At 42.0% G+C, this 24,396-nt stretch overlaps 1 protein-coding gene across 3 annotated transcripts in view; it reads right to left on the bottom strand.

The window, feature by feature from the left end:
* Positions 1-24,396, bottom strand: part of PEX14 (peroxisomal biogenesis factor 14) — a 114,720-nt gene that overhangs the window by 8,981 nt on the left and 81,343 nt on the right. For all 3 annotated transcript variants that reach the window (XM_030222455.1, XM_030222456.1, XM_030222457.1), the window contains exon 4: positions 14,576-14,704. In XM_030222455.1, coding sequence (XP_030078315.1) covers positions 14,576-14,704 — 129 coding nt within the window. The remainder of the gene's footprint in view (positions 1-14,575; positions 14,705-24,396) is intronic.

Below are 24,396 nucleotides of genomic sequence, written 5' to 3' on the forward strand. Positions count from 1 at the left end.
TAGAATATTGTGACCAACAACGTCAAAAGTGCTGGATATATCAAATTGTAAGATGATGACTCTCTTTCCAGTGCTCACCAGTATTTTAAATGTAGATAATAAAGTGGTAAGCACTGTTTCAGTGTTGTAGCTTGGTCTGAATCCCAACTGGGAGTTATGTAATAGGGAGACGTATGATAAGTACTCCATTAGTTGTTTAGCTACTAGGCTCTCCATTACCTTCACAAATGGAGGTATTGAAGCTACTGGTCTGTAGTTGGCCACATCACTCCTCTTCCCTAATTAGTTTTAGGAATGGGAGTTAGTACTATATTTCCCTTCTCAACCGTAAAAAGGCCATTGCTTAGCATGAAAGATAAGTATTTATGGAAGATGACAATGAAAAAGTCAGGCGCTTTAGAAAATATAGCTGGGCCATATACTGAGAGTACAATGAGATCGTGAATATTTATTAAGAAAGGATCTGATCTCAGTAATCAAGGGAAGGCTGAAACACGACCAGATCCTGTCCGATTTGATACCCTCATTATGATAATATGTGATATCAAGAAATTTATCAGAAGCATTACTGGAATTAGACCTGTCTACACCTGCTCTGATTTTAGCAAATTTTTGTTCAATTTTATTTTCTTACTAAAGACAGGGAAATCATCTTCTGGTAGGAAGAAGAAGACCTCGCTTTTATTTTTTCACTTTTATCCACAATATTAACACCTTTGCTAAATTCATGTTGGATCTGCCTTACTGAGAGAGATATGTCCCAATTTTCAGAATAGTTTCTACCAGTTTACCAGACACAGAAGTCAGATTCACCAAAGTGTAGTTCCTGGACCATCCCCAGAGCTTTTTGCGCTGGCTACTTTCTAATACTTGGGTGCTGTGGCTGATTTGTTTTTTTAACTAGTAATATTTATTGTGTTTTAAAAATAGTACAATATATTCTATCGAAAATGTAACAGCTCAACATTCACAGTACATCATTCCCCAAATCTTGTCACTCATTCTCTTGACCTCTGTATAGGACTCCGGTCCCCTCCCCCGTTCCTCCCCTACAGTATCTTCACAAATCTTTACAGCATCATCCATTCATTTCCAAATTTTTCATATTTAACGTAGTGAATTGAAGTGAGTTCCTTCATCATAGGTATCTCCCCCAGGGGCATCTTCCACTGTTTGCTCTGTTTGGATGTTCCATTCATTTCCACAGATATAGAATTTGCCCCTGAGCTGCTGAAAAGCAGGGCACCACCTGTTTTCTATATTTTTGTGGAGCCCCATTTTTCCAAAGGCCCAACAAATATAGTTTCAGATCTAGATTTGTCTCTTCCCTAAATAGGGTCTGATGTTCTTTCTGGCTTTTCTCCCCTACTTTTGGGGCAGTCCCACCATATATGGTAAGAAGCCCCTCACCATTACAAAGCCTCCAAACCCTCCAGCATAGCCTAGATGTGGTTAGGTACTACATACCATCTTCAAAAAGTATTTTCAAGTTGTTCTCCTTAACCTTTACTGATAGAGACAGACATTCTATTAGCACTGGACATCATCTTCCTCTACTGTTTTCCTAGAGTGTTTCCTCTAGATCTGATTCCTCATTCAACCATATACCTAAATATTTCAAATTTAGTCCTCATCACCACTCCATGCAATGTGGATAATAAACCCTGCGCCCATTTATTCCCCAGAGATGTTAAGCTCCTTCCCCCCCCCCCTCCCCACCAAAAAAATGTGCAATTCTTCCCAATTCATATTCCTCCTTAAATCATCGTAAGAATGTATCTTGTCCACCTCTACAAACTGATAAAACAAGTGCAGCCCTTTCTGCTCCCATCTCTGTATATTCCACCCCCCCCCCCCCCCTTCTTCTGCTGGAACAAATTCTCTGTTGTATCCAAGGGGCTACTAGTGATGAAGCATCTGTCCCTAACCCTTTCCCAGAGCTTCAATATATGCTTTATAAATGTGTTTTCCACACTTTCCCCATACCCTCTACATCCTTCCTCTCATGGAAGTTAATGCAAGGGTATCCCCTTAACATAATAACTCTGTTCAATCTAGACATCTCTTTTCTCACTATCCTCCCCCCTCCAGTCCCATAATTGCCTCATTTAAGCTGACATATAATATGCTCAGGGCTTTTTTTGAGGGGGTACTTGGGGGTACTGAGAACCGGCACCTTTTCCATTGTCTACTAAAACTGATCCATGGTCCCCAAGTTTTAATGAAAGATCTCAGGCTCTACACACCAATTCTGCCTTGTCATAGATTCTGTGACTGGTGCATAGGGCCTGGCTATTGTGGGGTGGGTCCCTCAGTGATTACCCCACCCCTGAAGGGTGGCCTGGCAGTTGAGTACCGGCACTTTTTTCACTAGAAAAAACGCACTGAATATGCTTAAAGGTCTCAGACTCCCAATCCTCCTATGTAGTTCCTGACGTACATCACTTTTTGTTGTTGTTGTTGCCACCCTCAGGGGAGGGGGGCAGTTATTCTATATAAACATTTTCTGCTGTCCTTTAACACCAAGTTAGGGGTGTATACATGGAGGACACAGAACAATAAACTGGCCATGGGAGCACATTCATTTTAATGGCTGCAACCCTTCCTAACCAGGAAGTATCTCCTTCCTACCATTAGGCCAGATCCTTATTAATTTGTCTGATCAGAGGTACATAATTGGCTGCATATACACTGGCAATAGTCCTGGTGATATTTATCCCCAAGTACTTCAAATATTCTGGTGCCCACTTAAAGGAAACGTTAGCTATTAAGTTACTGAGCTCCTCCTCCTCCATTAAGAACCTCTGTTTTTTTTTAATATTAATAATCTTGAAGCCTGACACATTCCTGTATTCCTTTAGATCTCTCAGTACTACCAGGATACATATGTGGGGCTTTGTCAAAAAGAGCAGTACATGAACTGGAAGAAGTGAAATCTTGTGGTCCACCTCTCCCACTCTTACTTCTATTATAATCTATTTTCTCCTATACATGCTATGCCAATGGCTCCATCACTACAGCAAATAATATCAGCAACAGTGGTCACCTCTTTCTGGTTCCTGGATTACTCTTTATGAACTTTAAACAGTGGCTCTGTATACAGCCTTGACAGCCAATTAAATTCAGGCCTACTACACCCACCTTTTTCAAAGTCTCATACATTAACTCTCAATGTAATCTATCGAATCCCTTTTCCACATCAATAACCACTAGTAAAGTCAGGCTCACGCTTAGTATCTGCTGTTTGCCTGTTTAATCCAGGTTGATTATTCTCAGGACTGCTGCCGCCAGCCTATTGGCTAAAATCTTTGCCAAGATCTTTATATCCATATTTAGCAAAGAAATTGGCCTGTAAGACCAGCATTCTGTCTTATCTCTTCCAGTTTAAGTAATATTGTAATTCTAGCTAATGTCATTAATCTAGAGAGATTCGTTCCCTTCAATGTTGAAAAGTCTAGCTAATAGTGGTGCCAGCCGAGCAGAAAATACCTTATAAAATCTAGTGGTAAATCCATCTAATCTTGGCACCTTTCCCCTTGGAAGCTCTTTAGTAACCTCTGCTACCTTGGGGGGGGGGGGGGGGGGGGGGGGAAGAAGGTCACTTGCTCTTCCATTACTTCTCAATCGTCCCTCAGAATAGTCGGTAGTTCCACCTGCCTTACATATGTATCAATGTTCTCTTGACTAATATGAGCTTCCCTATAAATTTTCTGATAAAACTTTAAATTGTTCCTTTATTCTATCTTCCTTGTATATTAATTCCCCATTATCTCCTTTAATCTTTAATATTATTCCCATTTTCTCCTCTGTTTGGGCTTATGTACCAGCAATTTACTGGGCTGGTTTCCAAATTCAAAGAATTTTTTGTTGAACTCTTCTTAGTTTGAACTCTAATTTCTCCGAGTCTACATCCTTCAATACAAATCTGTCCACTCCAGGGAACCTCTTACCCGCTGCAATCCTGTTAGCTAATGCTCCTAGTCCAGTTCCTTAATTTTCTGCAACAGGTATCCCTCTTTTTTTTCCTTAATGGGTCCCCATTTAAATTTCTCCCCCCTTACCACTATCTTCAGATTTTCCCATAAGAAATCTACCTCCACATCCCCTGTGTCACTCATATACATTTCAATATCTCTCAATACCTGCTCATTGTTTAAAAGGATTTCATTCAGTCTCTAATACTTTATCTTTTCCCCTTCAGATCCTACCCAAACTACCTCCTACACAATCCGACCAGGTGATGCTCTCAATTTGGATGTCTTTTACCTTTAGCATACACAACATATCTGCTAATAGCAGATGAATCTGTTAATAAAAATAATACTCTTTCTGCTGTTGGTATATTGTCCTCCAAACATCCACCAGGTTGCATTTTCCCATTATTTTCAATAGTTTCCTTTTAGTGGATACATACCTGACATCAAAATCCCTTTTGGGAAGTATGAACTCCCCCTCAAATCACAAGTCAGGAACCTTGGAATACAGTTAGATTCAACACTTACTCTGATTCCCCAAATCCAAGCAACCTTCAAGAGCTGCTTCTACTATTTGCGACAGCTACGCTGCCTCTCTCCTTACATCTAGAAGGTAAATCTTATCCCAGTTGTGCATGCCATGGTAACATCAAGATTGGATTACTGCAATGCACTATGCAATGGTCTGACTGCAAAGGGCCTGCACCAGCTCCAGTTGATTCAGAATGCAGCAGCAAGACTCATAGAAGGTTGCAAGTGAAGTGACCACATCACACCATTTTTGCAAAAACTTCATTGGCTACCAGTACAATACAGGGCTAAATTTAAAACTCTATGTCTGATCTTCAAGGCCCTGAAAGGAAATGGCCCAGAGTATCTGAACAATAGGATGATCCTCCACACACCGCCAAGGACACTAAGGTCCTCCCAAGGACTTTCACTAACTACACCCTCTCCAAAAGACATTACACGATGTGATACCCTCAAGCGAGCCTTTTCCGGAGTAGCCCCCACACTCTGGAATGCATTGCCTGAAAGGCTCCGCTTAACACAAGACTACCTCTACTTCAGAAAGCAGGTGAAAGCTTGGCTCTTCAACCAAGCCTTTAATGGAAGAAGTAACTAACTTGTTAGTCTCACTCACACACACAAGGATTGACTCGGGCTGCACATACTGCAGCGGGACATGTTTATCCACTCCTACCCTAGCTGAGATAATATTTAACCATCTCTCTGACTTCACGTGCAACTTTCTTCAAATCAATCACTTTACTTTCTAATTCTTCCTACTTTCTTACTCATCTATATGTTACAACTTTGCCTTACCCTTCACTACCAATTATAATGTTCTAGTACATATTGTGTTGTCATTACAAGTAGTATACCACGAGGCATATTTTCAAAGCACTTAGCCTTCCAAAGTTCTATAGGTTTCTATAGAACTTTGGAAGGCGAAGTGCTTTGAAAATGAACCCCCGTGTCATACTTTGTATTGTTGTGCGAATATTTTTACTGCTCTAATTGCCTCCTGCTCATGTTTGATCTATTCTTACTGTACACCGCCTTGAGTGAATTCCTTCAAAAAGGCGGTAAATAAATCCTAATAAATAAAAATAAATAATTGTACCCATATGATCCTGTCTGTCCTTCTCTAGGTTCAGGGCTACTTTAAACTCTCCCTCTAAAAGCAACTTCCCTTGTACCTTTTAGGACAGACTTTTTTCGCCCCTTTTCAGTATGGCTTTTTAGAATCATTGTAAGCACAGATGTTTGGCAATGTCTAGCGAATGACACAGTGACAGAGCCTGTAGGTGCGGGGCGGGGACAGATCCCACGGGGACGAAGCCGGGATGGGTACAAACTTTGTCCCCGTGTCATTTACTACTTTGAAGCCTGTTAATGAACTGGACTGTTATTTATGTTTGATTGATGCAGATGACGATATTTTGATTTTTTTGGAAAAACAAGCAAACAAGCTGGCCACAACTAGCAAAATTTGCATGGGGGATCCTGTACATTCCTGCTACCAGCACATCTTCTAAGAAGACAAGTTGCTTGTTTTTATTATTGTTTTCTATTTTTGATTTATAAACAATTGCACAACATTTTGTTCCTTTTTATACTTTAATTAAAAGATATAAATATAAACTCATAAGGGTTGAAGGCTTCTGAAGATGAGGACAGAGACCACGGGGATGGGGACAGAATCTGCGGGGACGAGGATAGGGCCTGCAAGGACAGGACGAGGATGGAGACAGGGCCCGCGCGGATGGGACAGGGATGAAGACAGAACTTGCAGGGACAGAGACAAAACCCATAGGGATGGGAACAAACTTTGTCCCCATGCCATTCTCTACCAATGTAATTTCCTCCTCCTTAAAATCCCCATTTACCAATAATACTTTTCCTTTCATATGCCACTCCACTACCCTCCCCTTGCAGAGGGAAGTCCTTCCTAATTGTTATAGCCACTTCTGCCTTCTTTTTCCCCACCTATTAGAGCTCCTGAATAGTCAGTCGCACTGTGTGTCCCTCAGTTTTTACGGTCAAGTATGGATAAAAGCAGCTGACAAATTTAGCCTTCTCAGCTCTTTGAACAGTCTGTCTGTTGTAGAGAGTATTTAGAAGGAATGGTTCCGCGGAATCTTAGCAGAGATTGGGTGGTGACGCTGGTAATTAGGAAACAAAATGGGAGCTGGGCAGACTTCTATGGTCTATGCCTTGAGAAAGGCAAGGACAAATCAAACTCGGGTATACAAATAAAGATCACATACCATGTAAATGAGTTTATCTTGTTGGGCAGACTGGATGGATGTACAGGTCTTTATCTGCCGTCATCATCAATGTTATGTTATTTAGAACCGCAGAACTGCCAAAGGGGCCAAATTTTTGAGAGGGAGATTTTGAGACACGCCTCCAGCCCCACCCATTCCACTTCCTGTCTCCACCCCCTGGCACACCTCAATTCCAGTCTTCTCTTCCTCCAACTCTTGGCAGCATCAATAAGCCTCCTTCCCCTCCGTCAGCAGCAGGAGGAGCCTTAATAAAATGTCATCTCTTGCTGCCACAGGACCAGTCGCGCGATAAAAGCTGTGTAAAGGCCAAAGTGAATGGGAACATCTGGTACCTGGACCTTTTGTCCCTCAGGTCCCTCCACCTTTGCAAAGTTATTGGGGAAAGGTCTTGATATTTGACTGTCTCTCCAGTCAAATGGCCTTAAATGCCATCTTCTTCTATGCTATTATGTCCTTGAGCTGGCTTTCCTCTTCTCAGTCCCAGACTTCTGTGACTTTCGCTCTAATCTATTCCCCATTATCTACATATTTCCTGAAATAATATTATCCCAGTCTCGGGTACTCCCTGATCCTAAGAGGTTGCACCATCTGGACCCATTCTCTAAGTCTCCCCATTTCGCCTGCAGCTCTTTCTGCTTGTGTGCCAATTGTCTGGCCATCCTTTGGACCTCTCCCACTGCCTTCTCACGCTGTCCCAGTTTCCCTTCCACCTCCTCCTGTTGGCAGTCCAGCTTGGAGGAGTTGCCTAGTGGTTAGTGCACTAGACTTTGATCCTGGGGAACTGAGTTCCATTCCCACTGCAGCTCCTTGTGACTCTGGGCAAGTCACTTAACCCTCCATTGCCCAGGTACAAAATAAGTACCTGTATATATGTAAACCGCTTTGAATGTAGTTGCAAAAACCTCAGAAAGGCGGTATATCAAGTCCCATTTCCCTTTCCCTATTTGAGATTCTAGATGTAATGTTGCTACTATTGAGATTCTGTTGCTACTATTTCAGATTCTACATGGAATGTTGCTATTCCACTAGCAACATTCCATGTAGAAGCCTGCCCTTGCATATCAGCAACGCGGCTGCGCAGGCTTCTCTTTCTGTGAGTCTGACGTCCTGTCAGACTCACAGAAAGAGAAGCCTGCGCGGCCGCATTGGTGATCTGCAAGGGCAGGCTTCTACATGGAATGTTGCTAGTGGAGGAGTAGCCTAATGGTTAGTGCAGTGGACTTTGATCCTGGGGAACTGAGTTCAATTCCCACTGCAGCTCCTTGTGACTGTGGGCCAGTCACTTAACCCTCCATTGCTCCAGGTATAAAATAAGTACCTGAATATATGTAAACCGCTTTGAATGTAGTTGCAAAAACGTCAGAAAGGCGGTATATCAAGTCCCATTTCCCTTTTAAGCTCCACCACTGCCTCCTTTATCTTCTCTTTTGCGCTATGCAGCTCTTTTTTACAAGTGTGCCATCCACTACAACATATGTTTCCTATGAGTGCAATATGCTCGCTGCCACTGCCCAATTCCAGCTCCTCCTCAAACTCAGAGCTCAGCTCTGTCATTTTAGTAGCTTCTCAGCTACCTGGCAGTGTCTTGCTGCCTCCTCCTTCCTTTATCATAAGTGTATTTGAACTCTTCAAGCCACTTTTTTGTAGCCATTGGATCTCAGCGTTGCCATTCTGCTGCTTGGATCACAGTTGGGAGACTTTGAAGGGGGGGTTAATCCCCTTATTTAGTCAAACCTGTTGGCACTTTAATTTTCTATTGCCATTCAAGGTGATGTCATATCACTTCTTCCAGGAGACCCCCTTTAGGGATAACTCCTTTTAAAGACACCCTGCAGATAAATTGGTAGGTAAGGAATTTCTCTCTTACTCCTTTGGAAAGCTGTTTTGGGGAAAAAGATTAACACTGAGTTGATTCATATTTATTTTACTACTACTTTTTTTTTTTTTTTTTAATAAGAAAGTCCATGATAGTTCAGTATACAAATTAGGCATGTACTAATACACTATCAAATAGACTGTATTTATTTTAAAATAAAAATTATGGGTAGTGATAGTCTTTTATATGTGTTTTTCACAGATTTTACATTTTCCTCTTATGTAGGAGAAAGCTGAAACATTGCTATGCTGAGTTTTATGACTGTTTATGGATTAATATTTTGTGTGCTTTATTATCTTTTTAAAATATGTATTGTGGCTCATTTAATGATTTGTATTCAAATACTGTGGTATTTATTATGTTTATAATTATATTCATAACAAGATTTTTGGTATTCTGTTTTTTTTATTGTTGTTCCATTCTTGAATTACATGAGGCAGAAGAACAGATATCCCCTATGTCACCAGTTCCTGGTTCATGGACTCATGTGTGAGACAGAGGCTAAATCCATGGGTTTTTGCTCCCTTTCCTGATTCCCCTCCCCCACCTTCTTCCTAGGGAACACAGCTCTACATCAGAACTAAAGACCCCTCCAGCTGTTCTGCAGCTTCACCTTTCACCCCTTTTATTAACTGACTCTACTCCTGCAATGCAAAGAACATTTTATTGCCCCTAATGCTCATCATTAATGAAAGGCACTCAAATGAACTCTTGCAGAAGTTCAGGCAGCTGAAATGCCATTTTCTCTTTCTAAGCAGCATTGTGAGGTAAAAATGAAAAATCAAGATGCAAGGTGGAAAGGAAAAAAAATGGCCACATTCTTGGACTTTCTGTTCTTATACAATAACACACAGCATACCTAATCATAACAAAAGACTTATTCAGCCCTTAACTCCACAAGATTTCTGCATTTCTTATATTACATCATACCAGGTTGCAGTACCCAAACACAAAGCGGAGCCACGTGCATTCTCAAGTGTTCACATACAAGTAATCCTGAGATAGACTTGGGACGTAGTGAGCTGTGTACATACTCACATTCAAAATGTACTGAGACAGGTATGCAACAGAAAGCAAAGTTACTCACCTGTAGCAAGTGTTCTCCGAAGACAGCAGGCCAAGTATTCTCACAGATGGGTGACGTCATCCGACAGAGCCCAGTGCGGATGCTGACTAGTGAGATTATTGGAGAACTTTCTAGCAGCAGTCCACCGTGCATGTGTGGGTGCCTTCCCACCAACGCACATGCATGGGTCCCTCAGTAATTTTATAAAGCTAAAGAACACAACTCCGAAGGAAGTAACGTCATCAGACAGGATGGCCGACTGAGGACTAAGTTCTGAGCAACCCCCTCGATAATCTTTCAAATATTGGAGCAATCCTGTCGAGATCTATTTTAAGTATGGATAAGAAGTGTCTTAGAAGCAGATCCAATGAGTGTTAAATTGCGATCACCCGATCTTACTGGGTTTGCCTATAAGGGCAGCTCCGCAGTGAACCCTAGTGGTTAGGGTGGTGGACTTTGGTCCTGGGGAACTGAGGAACTGAGTTTGATTCCCACTTCAGGCACAGGCAGCTCCTTGTGACTCTGGGCAAGTCACTTAACCCTCCATTGCCCCATGTAAGCCGCATTGAGCCTGCCATGAGTGGGAAAGCGCGGGGTACAAATGTAATTTAACCCCCCCCCCCCAAAAAAAAAAAAAACCACATGGCAGGTGCCGGGCCTTCATCGGAGCCTCTAGTGTCACAGCCTGAGCTAATTTCCCAGCTAGACTTATTCACCCTTCATGATTCAGCAGGAGATTTGTGTGGACTGAACCATTGGTTGAGATTCGCTCTTGGCTTAAAGAAAGTAATCTGATGTGAGAGCTGTAAGGGAGGAATGTACCAAGCTGGGCTCCTATGTACTGCAATTGCTGGACAAGAAGAAGGAGGGACTTGGGGTAGTTTAAGACAAACACTCAAATAAGTTAGACACACTGACTCTTTCCTGCGATGTGCTCTTGACCAGCCCATTGTCCAGATAAGGAAACACATATATAGCCTGCAAATAGGTGGGAAAATGTGGGATACAAATGTAACAAATAAAATAAATATATTCCCAGTCTGTGTAAATATGTCACTACTACTGCTAGACACTTGGTGAATACCTTGGGAGTTAATGCAAAGCCAAATGGTAAAACGCGATACTGGTGTTTCCCTACCTGAAATCTCAGATACCTCCTGTGACTGGGAAGTATCGAATGTGGGTACAGGCATCCAAGTCCAGAGAGCAAAGCCAATCATTTCCCTGAATCATGAGGAGAAGGGTGCTCAGGGATATAATCCTGAACTTTTCTTTCACCGGGAATTTGTTCAGGGCCTACATTGGAATGAAATGCCCTTCTTCCCTTCTTGCCCTGGTGGCACGGGTTCAACCTCATTGGCCAGTAGAAGGGCAAAGATTTCCACAACAAGTACCTGCTTGTGCTGAGAGCTGATGTATGAAGTTCTCAGCAGGCAATCTGGTGGTCTTTGATGCCAATCCAGGGCGTAACCGAGATGAACTATTTGAAGAACCAACCAATCGGAGTTTACAAGGGGCCACCTGCGTTAGTAAAAATTTAGCCTCCCCCCTACTGGTAAGCCGTCCAGGACGGTTACTTTGAGTGCAGCTATGCTTTCCTGGAGCCAGTCAAAAACTCCTAGAAGTGGAGGCTGCAGCTGGAAATTGCTGAGACAGAGTTTGCATGGTATATGTATGTTCCTTGATGAAGTTCACCACCTCTTCTACCTTATCTCCAAATAAGTTACCTCGGCAAGGAATGTCTATTAACCTCTCTTGAATCGCTGGTTCTAGGTCAGAGATATGTAGCAATGAGAATCAGCACATTCCTACACCCATGGTAGAGAATCTGGATGCTATATCAAAAGAGTCATATGCACCCCTAGCCAGATATTTTCTACACTTCAGCTGCTTACTGGCGAAGCTCTGTGGCCAGTTCCTGTGGGAGAGAATACTCAAAACTTAGAGTACTACAGACCAAAGACTGCAAGTGAAGGCTCATGAAGAGCTGGTAGGACTGGATACGGGCAATAAGAATCAAAGATTGAAAAGCTTTCCTCCCAAACGAGTCCAGTGTCCGAGCCTCTACACCTGGGTCCCCAAGGCATGAGTCCTGGAGCTCCTAGCTTGTTTGAGGGTGGATTTGACCACCAGAGCTGGGCCCTCTCAAATACAGGAGCCTTCTGGATACAATACTGCATATCCACCTTCTTAGGTGCAACCTGCACTGAGAAGGGAGATTCCCAGCTCTTCATCAGCGCATCCTTACGGATGGGGTGCAATGGTAATGTGACCCCTTCCTTTGGAGGAGATTTGTAGTCTAGGACAGTTAACTTTCTGCTCTAGACTCTTCCTCCATCTCTAACTTACATCGGATGACATAAGCCATCTGCCTAACAAAACCAGTGAAAGAGAGACCCTCAGGTGGAGACTTGAGATGGGGAGGGATCAGAGGGTATCCCATAAGACGACTCCTCCGAGTAATGTGGGTCCTCTTCCAAGTCCCATGAATGGTTCCACTCAGACTCTTCACCGTACTCAGACTGGGCTGAATGAATCTGTGCCTGTCTCGGTTCAGAGAAACCATGTCCACACCCTGAAGAGCGTTGAGGTACAGTTATACCCTCCAAGGGGGAAGCTTCCTTCTCCGATGTTGAGAGTGGTACTATATATGTCAATGTTGATGTCAACACCCTTCGAGGTGCCAGCGTCAAGGATCTCTGCACAGGTATGGGTTGAGCCTCCGAAAGAATCTGTGGCTGATTCACAGCTGGCACAAGCACCTTTCATGCCTGAGTGGTTTATAGTTGCAGTATCTGCATTAGCTTATCTCTGAACATGGTTCAGAACTGCTCATCGAAGGAAGGCATCAGGAAAGGCAGGGGAAACAGGAGAGAGTCAGCCTGAGAAAGTGTCACTGTCAAACCGGTAGTGGAGACCTGGTTACCTGGATACCTCTTCGAAAAAGGAGGAGCGCTCTTCCTGGTGCCAGCACCTCTTGGGTACCAGCGAAGCCAATATCCCGGTGCTCCTAGCAGTGTGTGTCGATGAGGACCAATGCTAGTGTTTCTTAGGCTTTACCCAATGTTCAGCATCGCGGTCCTCTGGTTCCAGAAAAAAAGGACCAGGAAAAGTCGTCCAAGTGTTCGTCAGGGACGCCCTTCTTTTTTCCATTATCAGTCGAGGACGCCCATGTGTTAGGCACGCCCCAGTCCCGCCTTTGCTACACATCTGACACGCCCCCGTGAACTTTGGTCTTCCCCACGACGGAAAGCAGTTGAGGATGCCCAAAATCGGCTTTCAATTATGCCGATTTGGGCAACCCTGTGAGGACGCCCATCTTGCGATTTGTGTCGAAAGATGGGCGTCCTTCTCTTTCGAAAATAAGCCTGTAAGGGGCCCGCACTCGCACGTCAGGTGGGAAAGCATCAGCACATCTGCAGTGAGATGCCTCTAGAAAGTTCTCCAGTAATCTTGCTAGTCAGCGTCTGCACCGGGCTCTGTCAGATGACATCACCAATCTGTGAGAATACAACGGGCTGCCTACTTTAGCCATGAGTGACAAGGGAACATACAGGATAATGTATTGGGGAGGTATATTGTGATTTGTTTCATAGAAATAGACAATGACGGAAGATAAAGATTGCAAATTCCTCCAGTCTTCCCATTTTGATTTCTGTCTTAAAGTGCATCTTTGTAACTATAGATCCTCTGTACTTCTTGCAGGCTTTCCCATATTGAATTCTATTACTGTTCTTATCTACACCACCTCTACACACCTTCCTCAATCATGCTGGAAACTGTGGTACAGGTGAGATCCAGGGTCTCATTACTCTCATGCATGCCTGGAAACCTTGTATCCCGAACCCACGTTCACATGCCTTATTACACTCTGTGTCACTGATACCCATGAAAGCAATGTGCTGCCTCTACACACCCTAGCCTCTGCTTATAATTAAAGGGATTCTATCATAAACTATCTGTAGATATTGCATAAGCAATTAATCATGAAAATCTATCGAGTCAACTGTCTGCCCCTGCCTGCAAAACATGTATGCTTGTGACTGGCGGACAGACAGACAGTGACAGCACAGACACGGAGCACCAGGGCCTCTCGATGCATTTCATTTCCCGGCATGTTTAAACTAGTCAGATTGACTGATGCCTCCAGAAACTAATCACATGTCAAATAAACGATTTTTTTAATGTAATAAATTACTGCTACACGTAATCCAAATGTCATTTCTCAGTTTTATTATCAGTCAGGCAAAGTCTTATGACTGTATATTAATCAAAATCAAAGGAGTATTTTTATTTTGCATTTTACTTTTTTCGATACCCCTATGCAAAACTAGAGCAGATACTGGAGGGATTGAAGTGTGACAGTGCAGGACGCCCAAGAAAACTAGCAGTTTTAGCCCTTTAGCTCTAAGATGGACAGATTAAAATTCTGTTTTAAAATCAAAAGTACTCAAATTATGTGGCGTTCTATGATGCTGGTCACAGCTTTGGACGAGTTTTCTCTGTAAGACTATATATAAATTAAATTAATTAATCAACCCTGGGAACAGTATCTCTTACAAAAATCCAAAGACCCTGGTCCCGGTGCGAAATCCAGAGTTACAGACCTAATATCTAGTCAGAATGCACATTCTCCTCTGTTAATACTAAGCCATGTGCTTACTCTCTTCTCTGTAACACACTGATCCCAGAGTGTACATCCCACCTGATACCTGAACCATTTTCTTTTCTGTGTTGGTGTGGAGAATGGCTAAGCAGAGCTCCTGGTAAGACCTACAACCAAGGAGGATTCTTTTCTGCTGCTGAAATCCTTTGAGGTTCAGGAATGTCTATAACAAAGTAAATGGATCAAGGGGTTACTCACGGTATGACTGTGATATGAGATGTGCTGGCTGAACTGGAATTATCTGGGCAGATGGCCCTGAAGATTGGGACTCATCTGGGGCAGGGCCTGACTGCTGTAAGGCCAGCTCAATTTCTTCATCTGTCAGTCCTGAAGGTAAGAGAAGAAAACATCAGTGTACATAAGTACATAAGTAGTGCCATACTGGGAAAGACCAAAGGTCCATCTAGCCCAGCATCCTGTCACCGACAGTGGCCAATCCAGGTCAAGGGCACCTGGCACGCTCCCCAAACGTAAAAACATTCCAGACAAGTTATACCTAAAAATGCGGAATTTTTCCAAGTCCATTTAATAGCGGTCTATGGACTTGTCCTTTAGGAATCTATCTAACCCCTTTTTAAACTCCGTCAAGCTAACCGCCCGTACCACGTTCTCCGGCAACGAATTCCAGAGTCTAATTACACGTTGGGTGAAGAAAAAGTTTCTCCGATTCGTTTTAAATTTACCACACTGTAGCTTCAACTCATGCCCTCTAGTCCTAGTATTTTTGGATAGCGTGAACAGTCGCTTCACATCCACCCGATCCATTCCACTCATTATTTTATACACTTCTATCATATCTCCCCTCAGCCGTCTCTTCTCCAAGCTAAAAAGCCCTAGCCTTCTCAGCCTCTCTTCATAGGAAAGTCGTCCCATCCCCACTATCATTTTCGTCGCCCTTCGCTGTACCTTTTCCAATTCTACTATATCTTTTTTGAGATACGGAGACCAGTACTGAACACAATACTCCAGGTGCGGTCGCACCATGGAGCGATACAACGGCATTATAACATCCGCACACCTGGACTCCATGGTGTATTATCCCTGCCAGTTCTAAGCACCATAATTTTCACTGCACTGTGCAAAGGGTTTCTTCAGCTGGATTCATGTGGCTAGAACCATGATAACCAAATGAAAACGTGACCCATAACTCTCTTTTCTGCTTTGAAAGTTGAGATGGCTCTCAAGGAGGGAGGGGGTGAGGGTAGGGCAAATGCCATGCTTTGATTTCTCTAATTCCATTATAATAGTTCTAAGTATTTGTAAATCTAGCCTCACCTCTCTTATTTGATGGGTAGCTTTATCACTGCTGAGGTCCTTCATAGGGGTGGTTAACACCCTGCTGTTGGACCCCATAATCTATGAACTCCGTCCTGCAATTTATCCTTAGGCAACAGAGTATAAACCTTAATGTGCCTTCCAAATATATCCAATTCAATTTCTTTAATTTAGCCTTGGTTTTATTACCACTGATGAAGTTACTAGAGTTTGCCATTATTCCCTGAAAACTATCAACTTCAAAGTGTCCTATTTTAATCTGCAATGGCATTAAAACAGGAAAAAAAAATCTAACAAAAGGCATAAAAAAAAACTAACTAAATATTAGATGAATGGGCTAATTAGTCTGAATCATTTCTGTAGATGGGAATAATTTGCTTTATTTTATGGGAAATGCAGAAATAAAAAGAAAAATCAGGACAGTGTGATTAGTGGGTTTTGAACATGGAATCCAAAGAGAATACAAATAAAACAGAGCAAGACCATCATCCGAAACCTTACCTCTAATCTCACCACTTCACCCACAAGCCCTAACTTTTTTTTATGACCCAAATACTTACCTCCAGCCTCAATTCTAATTCTAACTCAAACTTTATCTCGAATCCCAATCCCAACTTCACATCTAAACTCAACTCTAACCAAACCTTATTTCTAAGCCCTAAAGTTTTCCAAAACGTTATCTCAATCCAAATTTTACCTCTAACCAGCCCCCAACCCAAATATTTCTTCTAGCCTTAAATACTAACCTTTCCCTTATCCCATCCCCAATCTTATTTCAAACGAGCTCCTAATTAAAGCCTTACCCCAACCTCTAATCACCTGCCTTTTCATCAACTCCAGGCAAAGCACAACAGAAAACGAAATAGCATATACATCATCCTACCTTCCCTAATCCTAGCCAATTACAATAAAATACAACATATACATATATAAAAAGAATATACGTAATCCCAAACTGCCAAAACCAATTTCGTAACACCACAACAGAAACCTAAAAACAAGTAACAGGACTTTAAACTCAAGCCAAAACAGCTCCTTCATAGCTTGTTTTCTTTCCTGAAACTAGTCTACCCACTGTCTTCTGAAGGAGTTGCATCCTTCAAAAACTCTTACAAGCAAGACCCTGCATCAGGAAGTTAAAAGAGATCTAACCAAGTTATATTAGCAGAATAGATTATTGTAACAAAATCGTCCCTATCCAAGAATGGATGCAGCTGCCTGATCCGTCATAGTTCCGTGAAACATCACTGTAACAAAACTGAGACTATCGATAATGATGAGGCTATAAAAATACCCAAACTCTGAACTACTTTAAGCTCAACTCCTGTCCCTGATGGATTTTTTTTCTAACCAAACCATTTCACATTTTGAAAGATCCGAGTGTTTTTTACCACCCTTAAATGAACAACAACAAAAAAAAAATCCCTGATCGGGTAGTAAGATTATATCCTGATGGCACTATAGAGAAACATGCCCAAATGCAAACATTTCTCTCTCAGACCTCAAGTGCTATCAATTGGAGTTCTTTTCTATTTTAGTTACCTATATATAGTAATTATAGAGTGATCAGTACAACAGAAACATTATCCCCCTAATTCTATAAAAAGCACTAAAAACTGCGTGCGCAATTTAACTGAATGAGTTAATGCCTATAATTGGCTTTTTAACAAGCAATTATTGGTGCTAAATTAAATCAATTAACATGTATGCACGTAAATTTTAGGTGTGTGATCCGCACCTAAAGTTTACGCATGTCCCAGGAAAAGGGGGCGAGGAAATGGGAGGATCATGGGTGTGGATTCCACTTAAATGCGCAATTATAGAATAAGGGGGTTCCATGCTTCATTTTAGGCGGGGGAATCTGTACCACATTTTCGGTGGTACAAATGCACGCGCCCTGTGCTTAAGCACTATTCTATAAAACGTGCCTAACTTTAGGCATGGCTTATAGAATAGTGCTTATGTAGGGGGAGGGGGTTGGCGCTGATTTTTTAGGTGCTATTTATACAATTCACCCCTTTAGGGGCAAATTCTATAACATGGTACCTTCTTGTAGGCACCCCAACAGTGCAGGGAGCATCTACTCTATAACAGCATTTGGGTGCCCTGATTCCATTACAGAATTCTAGCATAAACTCGCTAAATTTAGGCATGACCACTTACACCAGGTCTATGACTGGTGTAAATGGGCACACCTAAGAGCACCATGCAACATACATAACTTCTAGTCTTCTATAAGGTGCACATGTAAATTAGAGAACCGCACATGCCCCTCCCTTGCTCTGCCCATGTTTACGCCCCTTGCAGTTACACACTATAGTTCTTAAAGTGCTATCTTGTAGAATAGCACATAATGCATTATGCTCCCAGTTATACAATGGCTTTTTATATACTTAATGAACAAGTGTTGGTATTTCTGGATAACCAATAACCAAGATCAACGGGTCTCAACCCAGTCCTCGGGACACACCCAGCCAGTCGGGTTTTCAGGATGCTCACAATGAATAAGTAGGAGATAGATCTGCAAACAGTCATAGTGGGTATCTTGAAAACCTGATTGGCTGAGTGGATCTGTTTTATCATTAGAAGGCTCCAGTATTGAGTTCCTATTTTCTGGCTTGGCTCAGTGGGCAAGGAAACATTGTTTCTTTGCTATCTTGGTTTTCCTGTCATTCATGGCCTCAAGTTTGGAAAATTTGTGCATTGTTTCATATGGACCGATATTCAGTTGAGCAATCGCCATATAAAGTTAAGCACTGCTCCAATGGAGGAGTAGTCTAGTGGTTAAAGTATTGGGCAGACAACCAAGGAAGCCTGGCTCAAATTCTGCTGCTGCTGTTTGTGATCTTGATTGAGCCACTTAACCCTCCATTGCCTCAGGTACAAACTTAGATTGTACGCCCTCCAGGGACAGGAAAAAACCTAATGAACCTGAATGTAACTCACCTTGAGCAACTACTGAAAAAAATGTGAGCTAAATCCAAATAAATAAATAAATTCAACTGCACTTAGAGGCCAACCGAACATCATTCAAAGAATGGAAAATAGATCCAAATGAAGAAAATAAGAAGCAACATAAGCACTGTCAAGCTAGATACAAAGCATTGATAAAGGCAGATAAAGGAGGATATGAAGAAAAGCTTGTCGCAGAAACAAAAACTCACAGTAACATCTTTTTCAGGTACATCAGAAGCAGAAACCCTGTGAGGAAATCCATGGGACCATTAGATCACGAAGGAGCAAAAGGGGCACTCAGGGAGGACAAAACCATAGCAAACAGATTAAATTAATGTTTGCTTCAGTCTTTAAAGAACAAGATGTAAGAGATCTATGGTTTTCAAGGGTGAAGATGCAGAAATGAAAGAAAGGGTGAAGATACAGATGAAAGAAATCTCAGTGAGCCTGGAAGACATACTGGGCCAAACTGACAAGTTAAAGGATGATAAATCACCTGAACCAGATGGCATACACCCCATGGAACTGAAAGAACTCAAATATGAAATTGCTGATCTGCTGTTAGTGATTTGTAACCTGTTCTTAAAATCGTCTGTAGCACCTGAAGATTGGAGGATGGCCAATGTAACACAGATTTTTTAAAAGGGTTCCAGGGGTGATCCAGAAAATTACAGACCAGTAAGCCTGAATTCAGTGCTGGGCAAAATAGTGGAAACTATTCTAAAGAATAAAATTACAGAACACATAGGCGAACATGGTTTAACGGGACAGAGTTAGCATGGGTTCAGCCAAGGGAATTCTTGCCTTACCAATTTGCTTAACTTCTTTGAAGGCATGAATAAACATGTGGATAAAAGTGAGCCGGTTGATGTAGTGTATCTAGATTTTCAGAAAGCTTTTGACAAAGTTCCTCATGAGAGATTCCTGAGAAAATGTAAAAGTCATGGGATAGGAGGCAATGTCCTTCTGTGGATTAGGAATTGGTTATTGGACAGAAAAGAGAGAGTAGGGTTAAATGGCCATTTCTCTCAATGGAGGAGGGTGAATAATGAAGTGCCGCAGAGATCTGTACTGGGATCAGTGCTATTTAACATATTTAATAAAAGATCTGGAAATCAGAACGAGTGGGGTGATTAAATTTGCAGATGACACAAAACTATTCAAAGTTGTCAAAACACATGTGGATTGTGAAAAATTGCAGAAGACCTTACGAAACTGGAAGACTGGGCATCCAAACTGCAGATGAAATTTAATGTCGGCAAATGCAAAGTGTGGCATATTGGGAAGAATAATCCAAATCATAGTTACTTGATGCTGGGATCCACCTTAGGAGTCAGCACTCAAGAAAAAGGTTGAGGTGTCATTGTAGATAATATGCTGAAATCTCCCCAGTGTGTGGCGGCAGCCAAAAAAGTAAATAGGATGCTAGGAATTATTAGGAAAGGAATGCAAAATAAGAGCAAGATTATTATAATTCTTCTGTATCACTCTAAAGTGCAACCTCACCTTGAGTACTGCATTTAATTCTGGTTGCCATATCTCAAAAAATGTATAGTGGAATTAGAAAAGGTTCAAAGAAGAGCAACCAAAATGATAAAGAGGATGGAACTTCTCCCATATAAGGAAAGGCAAAAGAGGTTAGGCCTCTTCAGCTTGGAAAAGAGACAGCTGAGGGGGTATTTGATTGAGGTCTACAAAATCCTAAGTGGAGTAGAATGGATACTGAATTGATTTCTCACTCCTTCAAAAAGTGCAAAGACCAGGGGACACTCGATGAAATTACATGGACATACTGTTAAAACAAATAGCAGGAAATATTTTTTCATTCAAAGAAGAGTTAAGCTCTGGAATGCGTTGCCAGAGGATGTGGTAACAGCGGTTAGAGTATCTGGGTTTAAAAAAGGTTTGGACAAGTTCCTGGAAGAAAAGTCCATAGTTTGTTATTGAGATGGATATGGGGGAAACCACTGCTTGTCCCGGGATTAGTAGCATGGAATGTTGTTACTAATTGGTTTCTGCCAGGTGACCTGGATTGGCCACTGTTGGAAACAGGATACTGGGCTAGACGGACCATTGGTCTGACCCAGTATGGCTATTTTTATATTCTTAAAATCCTCTCTGTGTACGGTTTCGGTTGAAAGGTTATTTTAATTTTTGGATATGTTTTTGGTTTCGGCTGAAAATGATCATGTGTTTTCGGTGTAAGCCGGAAAATTTGTGATTTGTCTCCCTTCCTCCCTCTCCCCCCAAACAGGTGTTGTCCCTCCACCTGGAAACCCTCCCCCAAGTGCTAACCTTACCACGTAGGCCTCCTGTGCCTGACTTACAATCCCTGATGGTCTAGGGGTGTAGTTTGGGCAGGAGCAATCCCCAGTTACTCATGCCCATTCTGATTCTGCTCTCAAAATGGCTGCCATGACTGGGGCATTGCTCCTGCCCTGACTACACCCCTAGAGGTAGTCCTGGGGGGAGGGAGAGGCTACACTGTATTCTTTTTCTCCAAATATTTTATTAATTTTCAAAGAATACAAATAACATGAAAACAATGATGGAAAAACATAGGAAGCAAGAAACACAAGCAATACAGTTATGATCTTGAACAATAGTTTATATGGTAGAGTGTTCCAAATAAATACTTTTGATACACAATTTTAGCAGGAATTTAAGTCTCTAAGGGTCCTGATTACTAAGCTGCACTAGTATTTTTAGCATATGCTAAAAATTGGCACGCACTACGTAAGTACATAGGTATTGCCATACTGGGAAAGACCAAAGGCCCATCGAGCCCAGCATCCTGTTTCCAACAGTGGCCAATCCAGGTCACAGATACCCGGGCAAGATCCCAAAAATGTACAAAACATTTTATACTGCTTATCCCAGAAATAGTGGATTTTCCCCAAGTCCATTTAATAACGGTCTATGGACTTTTCCTTTAGGAAGCCGTCCAAACCTTTTTAAAACTCCGCTAAGCTAACTGCCTTTACCACATTCTCTAGCAACAAATTCCAGAGTTTAATTACACGTTGAGTGAAGAAAACTTTTCTCCGATTCATTTTAAATTTACTACATTGTAGCTTAATTGCGTGCCCCCTAGTCCTAGTATTTTTGGAAAGCATAAACTGATGCTTCACATCTACCCGTTCAACTCCACTCATTATTTTATAGACCTCTATCATATCTCCCCTCAGCCGCCTTTTTTCCAAGCTGAAGAGCCGTTTTAGCCTTTCCTCATAGGGCAGTCATCCCATCCCCTTTATCATTTTTGTCGCTCTTCTCTCCACTAATTCTAGAAATACACACAGGAATATGTGGGCATCTCTAGAATTTAGTGTGCGCTAAAAACTCTAGCGCACATTAACAAACAGGGCCCTAAATTTGGGATAAGAAGCTCTTTAGGAATTAGCCTTTCTGTGCAGTTATGACATCAGCTGTCACTTTGACTGTGACGCAAAGTCAGCCACTGTAAAAGCACTGTGGGTCTTAGTTTCAGTTTTCATTGGCTGCTGTCCATGTGTGTGTGGAGGCTATTTTGCTTGGAGGTAAAATATAGCCTTTCATTATTTAAATTGTTATATTCTAGCTTCGATACTGTGGATTTAGCAGAGGGAAGCAGACTGAAAGCTCAGCAATCCTCAACGGCCCTTACTGGTTCACATTCACACAACCAAGCTTGAGTTTTCGGTTTAGGCCAAAACCAGGTAATGAATTTGGCTGTAGTTTTGGTCAAAAGCTTTCAGATTGGTTCAATGGCAGTTTCAGTTTCGGCTGAAATTGAAAAAAAAAAAAACCAACACAGTTTCAGTCGGCCTCTAAGTGCACTATCCATTTAAGTAGTGCCACTGAATATACGTGTAAACAGTGAGTACACTGGAAACTATCCGTTTACTTTTAGCCTTCTACCTTATATGTTTAGCACTGAATATTGGCATTAAATGGATAAGAGCTAGCTCCACCTTTGCTCCTCATTATATGAATAATATCTGTCCATTAAGTGAATTAAACAGCCTGGTATTATCCGTATAATTTTTTAAAATATATAGATTAAGTGAGTTATGCCTTTGCCACCTGCTGTCAGACACACAACTTGCTTTGAAAATCAGGTCACATATTTTTATTATTCCTTTGCTTAATATCTTCATAGGGATTATTATTATGAAATTCTTCAATACATCATTAATTAGAAAAAAATGTAAAAAAGAAAAGATTTGAATTTGAGTCTCTAGCCAGGATAATTATCATTTAGCAATGCAATAGAATGATGGTGAGTGACAGACACCACCCATGTGTGTGTGTGTGTGGGGGGGGGGGGGGGTGAGGGACACTAGGTGACAGGCACTCATGTGGGTGGGGAGGTGAGGGGCACTGGTTGACACGTGGGGTACAGTGCATGACATGCAGGCATTTATGTGTGGAGGTGAGAGATGATGAGTAGCCAGCACCCGGGCTTGGGGGTAAAGGACAGTGATTGATAGGCACCTATGTGTAAAAGTGAGAGATGGAGAGTGATAGAAAGCCAAGTGTGAGGGCGAATGACCATGACAAGGAGTCATGTGTGGGGGGTGAGATCCAGTGAATGAGAGGCACATTTGCAAAAGGAATGGGTGAGTGACAGACACCCATACATGGAGGAGGAGGGGCAGCATGCGACAGGCTGACAAGAAAGAAGAGAGGATCAGGTGAGAAGAGCAGGCTCTAGCACCACTTACAAATATGGCTCTTTTTTTACCACCCTAATGTGCCTTTTTTGTTGGAAATAATCTTATGCAAATTAGATCCAGACTTCCCTCCAGTTGATTGCTATCTCTGAGCAGCAATACCCCTTTTGCAGAGGGGACAGCAAAAAGACTCAACTGTGAAGCTGAGAAAGAGGAAAGGTACTTGTTCATGGCAAAATCCTACAAAACCCACACACCAATGCACATACCCTTGGATTTATCTCTGGCCTCTGATCTTCCCACCCTGCATAATTTTCCAGGAGTTGCTAGCCTCCCATACTATCGCACCTTTCCTAACACTTGCACTTATCTTGCTCATGTATTTATCTGTTTTGCCTACATTTTTAATACCAGATTTTAACTGCTGGCAGGGTCTTTAGCACTCAAGTTTTTATCAAATGCACCATTGGAAAACAGAAGGATGCAATGAGAGAACTAAATTGCTCTGAATCTTTTTGCTTTAAACTACAAAAATGGAATTCCACATAAATTGAGAACAGAACCGTTGTCTACATTCCAAAATTTATTTATTTATTTGCTACATTTGTATCCCACATTTTCCTACCTATTTGCAGGCTCAATGTGGCTTACTTGTACTGAGGAGGCATTCGCCATCTCCAGTAGAGAAACAAATACATGGAGTTGCTGTGGCCGGATAAGGATCGTGTGTTAGAGACACACTGGGAATCATAGAGAGGAAGAGTTATGTATAGTCTAATTACAAGCTTTGGTATTGTTGTGTTGCAGGGTTTAGGCACTTACGTTGGGTCGATGGGGTATGCCTTTTTGAACAGGTTGGTTTTTAGTGATTTCCGGAAGTTTAGGTGGTCGTACATGTATAATCTATTCTATTCTTCAGATTTTTACATGCTTGCCTATTAGAAGGGTAGCATGTGCCTATGTGTCTCTTATAAAGTAACCACCCAAAAGATCCCACAGAAAGTTACAACAGCTCTGAGGCTCAAAAAAGCATATCACAGACTACAACTCCTAACCTCAGCGGCAGTGGAAATTTCCCCACCATGGGACAAGTAAAGCACAGGCAGAAGCAGCATAAGCTACACACAAACACAC

The sequence above is a fragment of the Microcaecilia unicolor genome, chromosome 13 (genome assembly GCF_901765095.1).
Source record: "Microcaecilia unicolor chromosome 13, aMicUni1.1, whole genome shotgun sequence".
Classification (NCBI taxonomy): domain Eukaryota; kingdom Metazoa; phylum Chordata; class Amphibia; order Gymnophiona; family Siphonopidae; genus Microcaecilia; species Microcaecilia unicolor.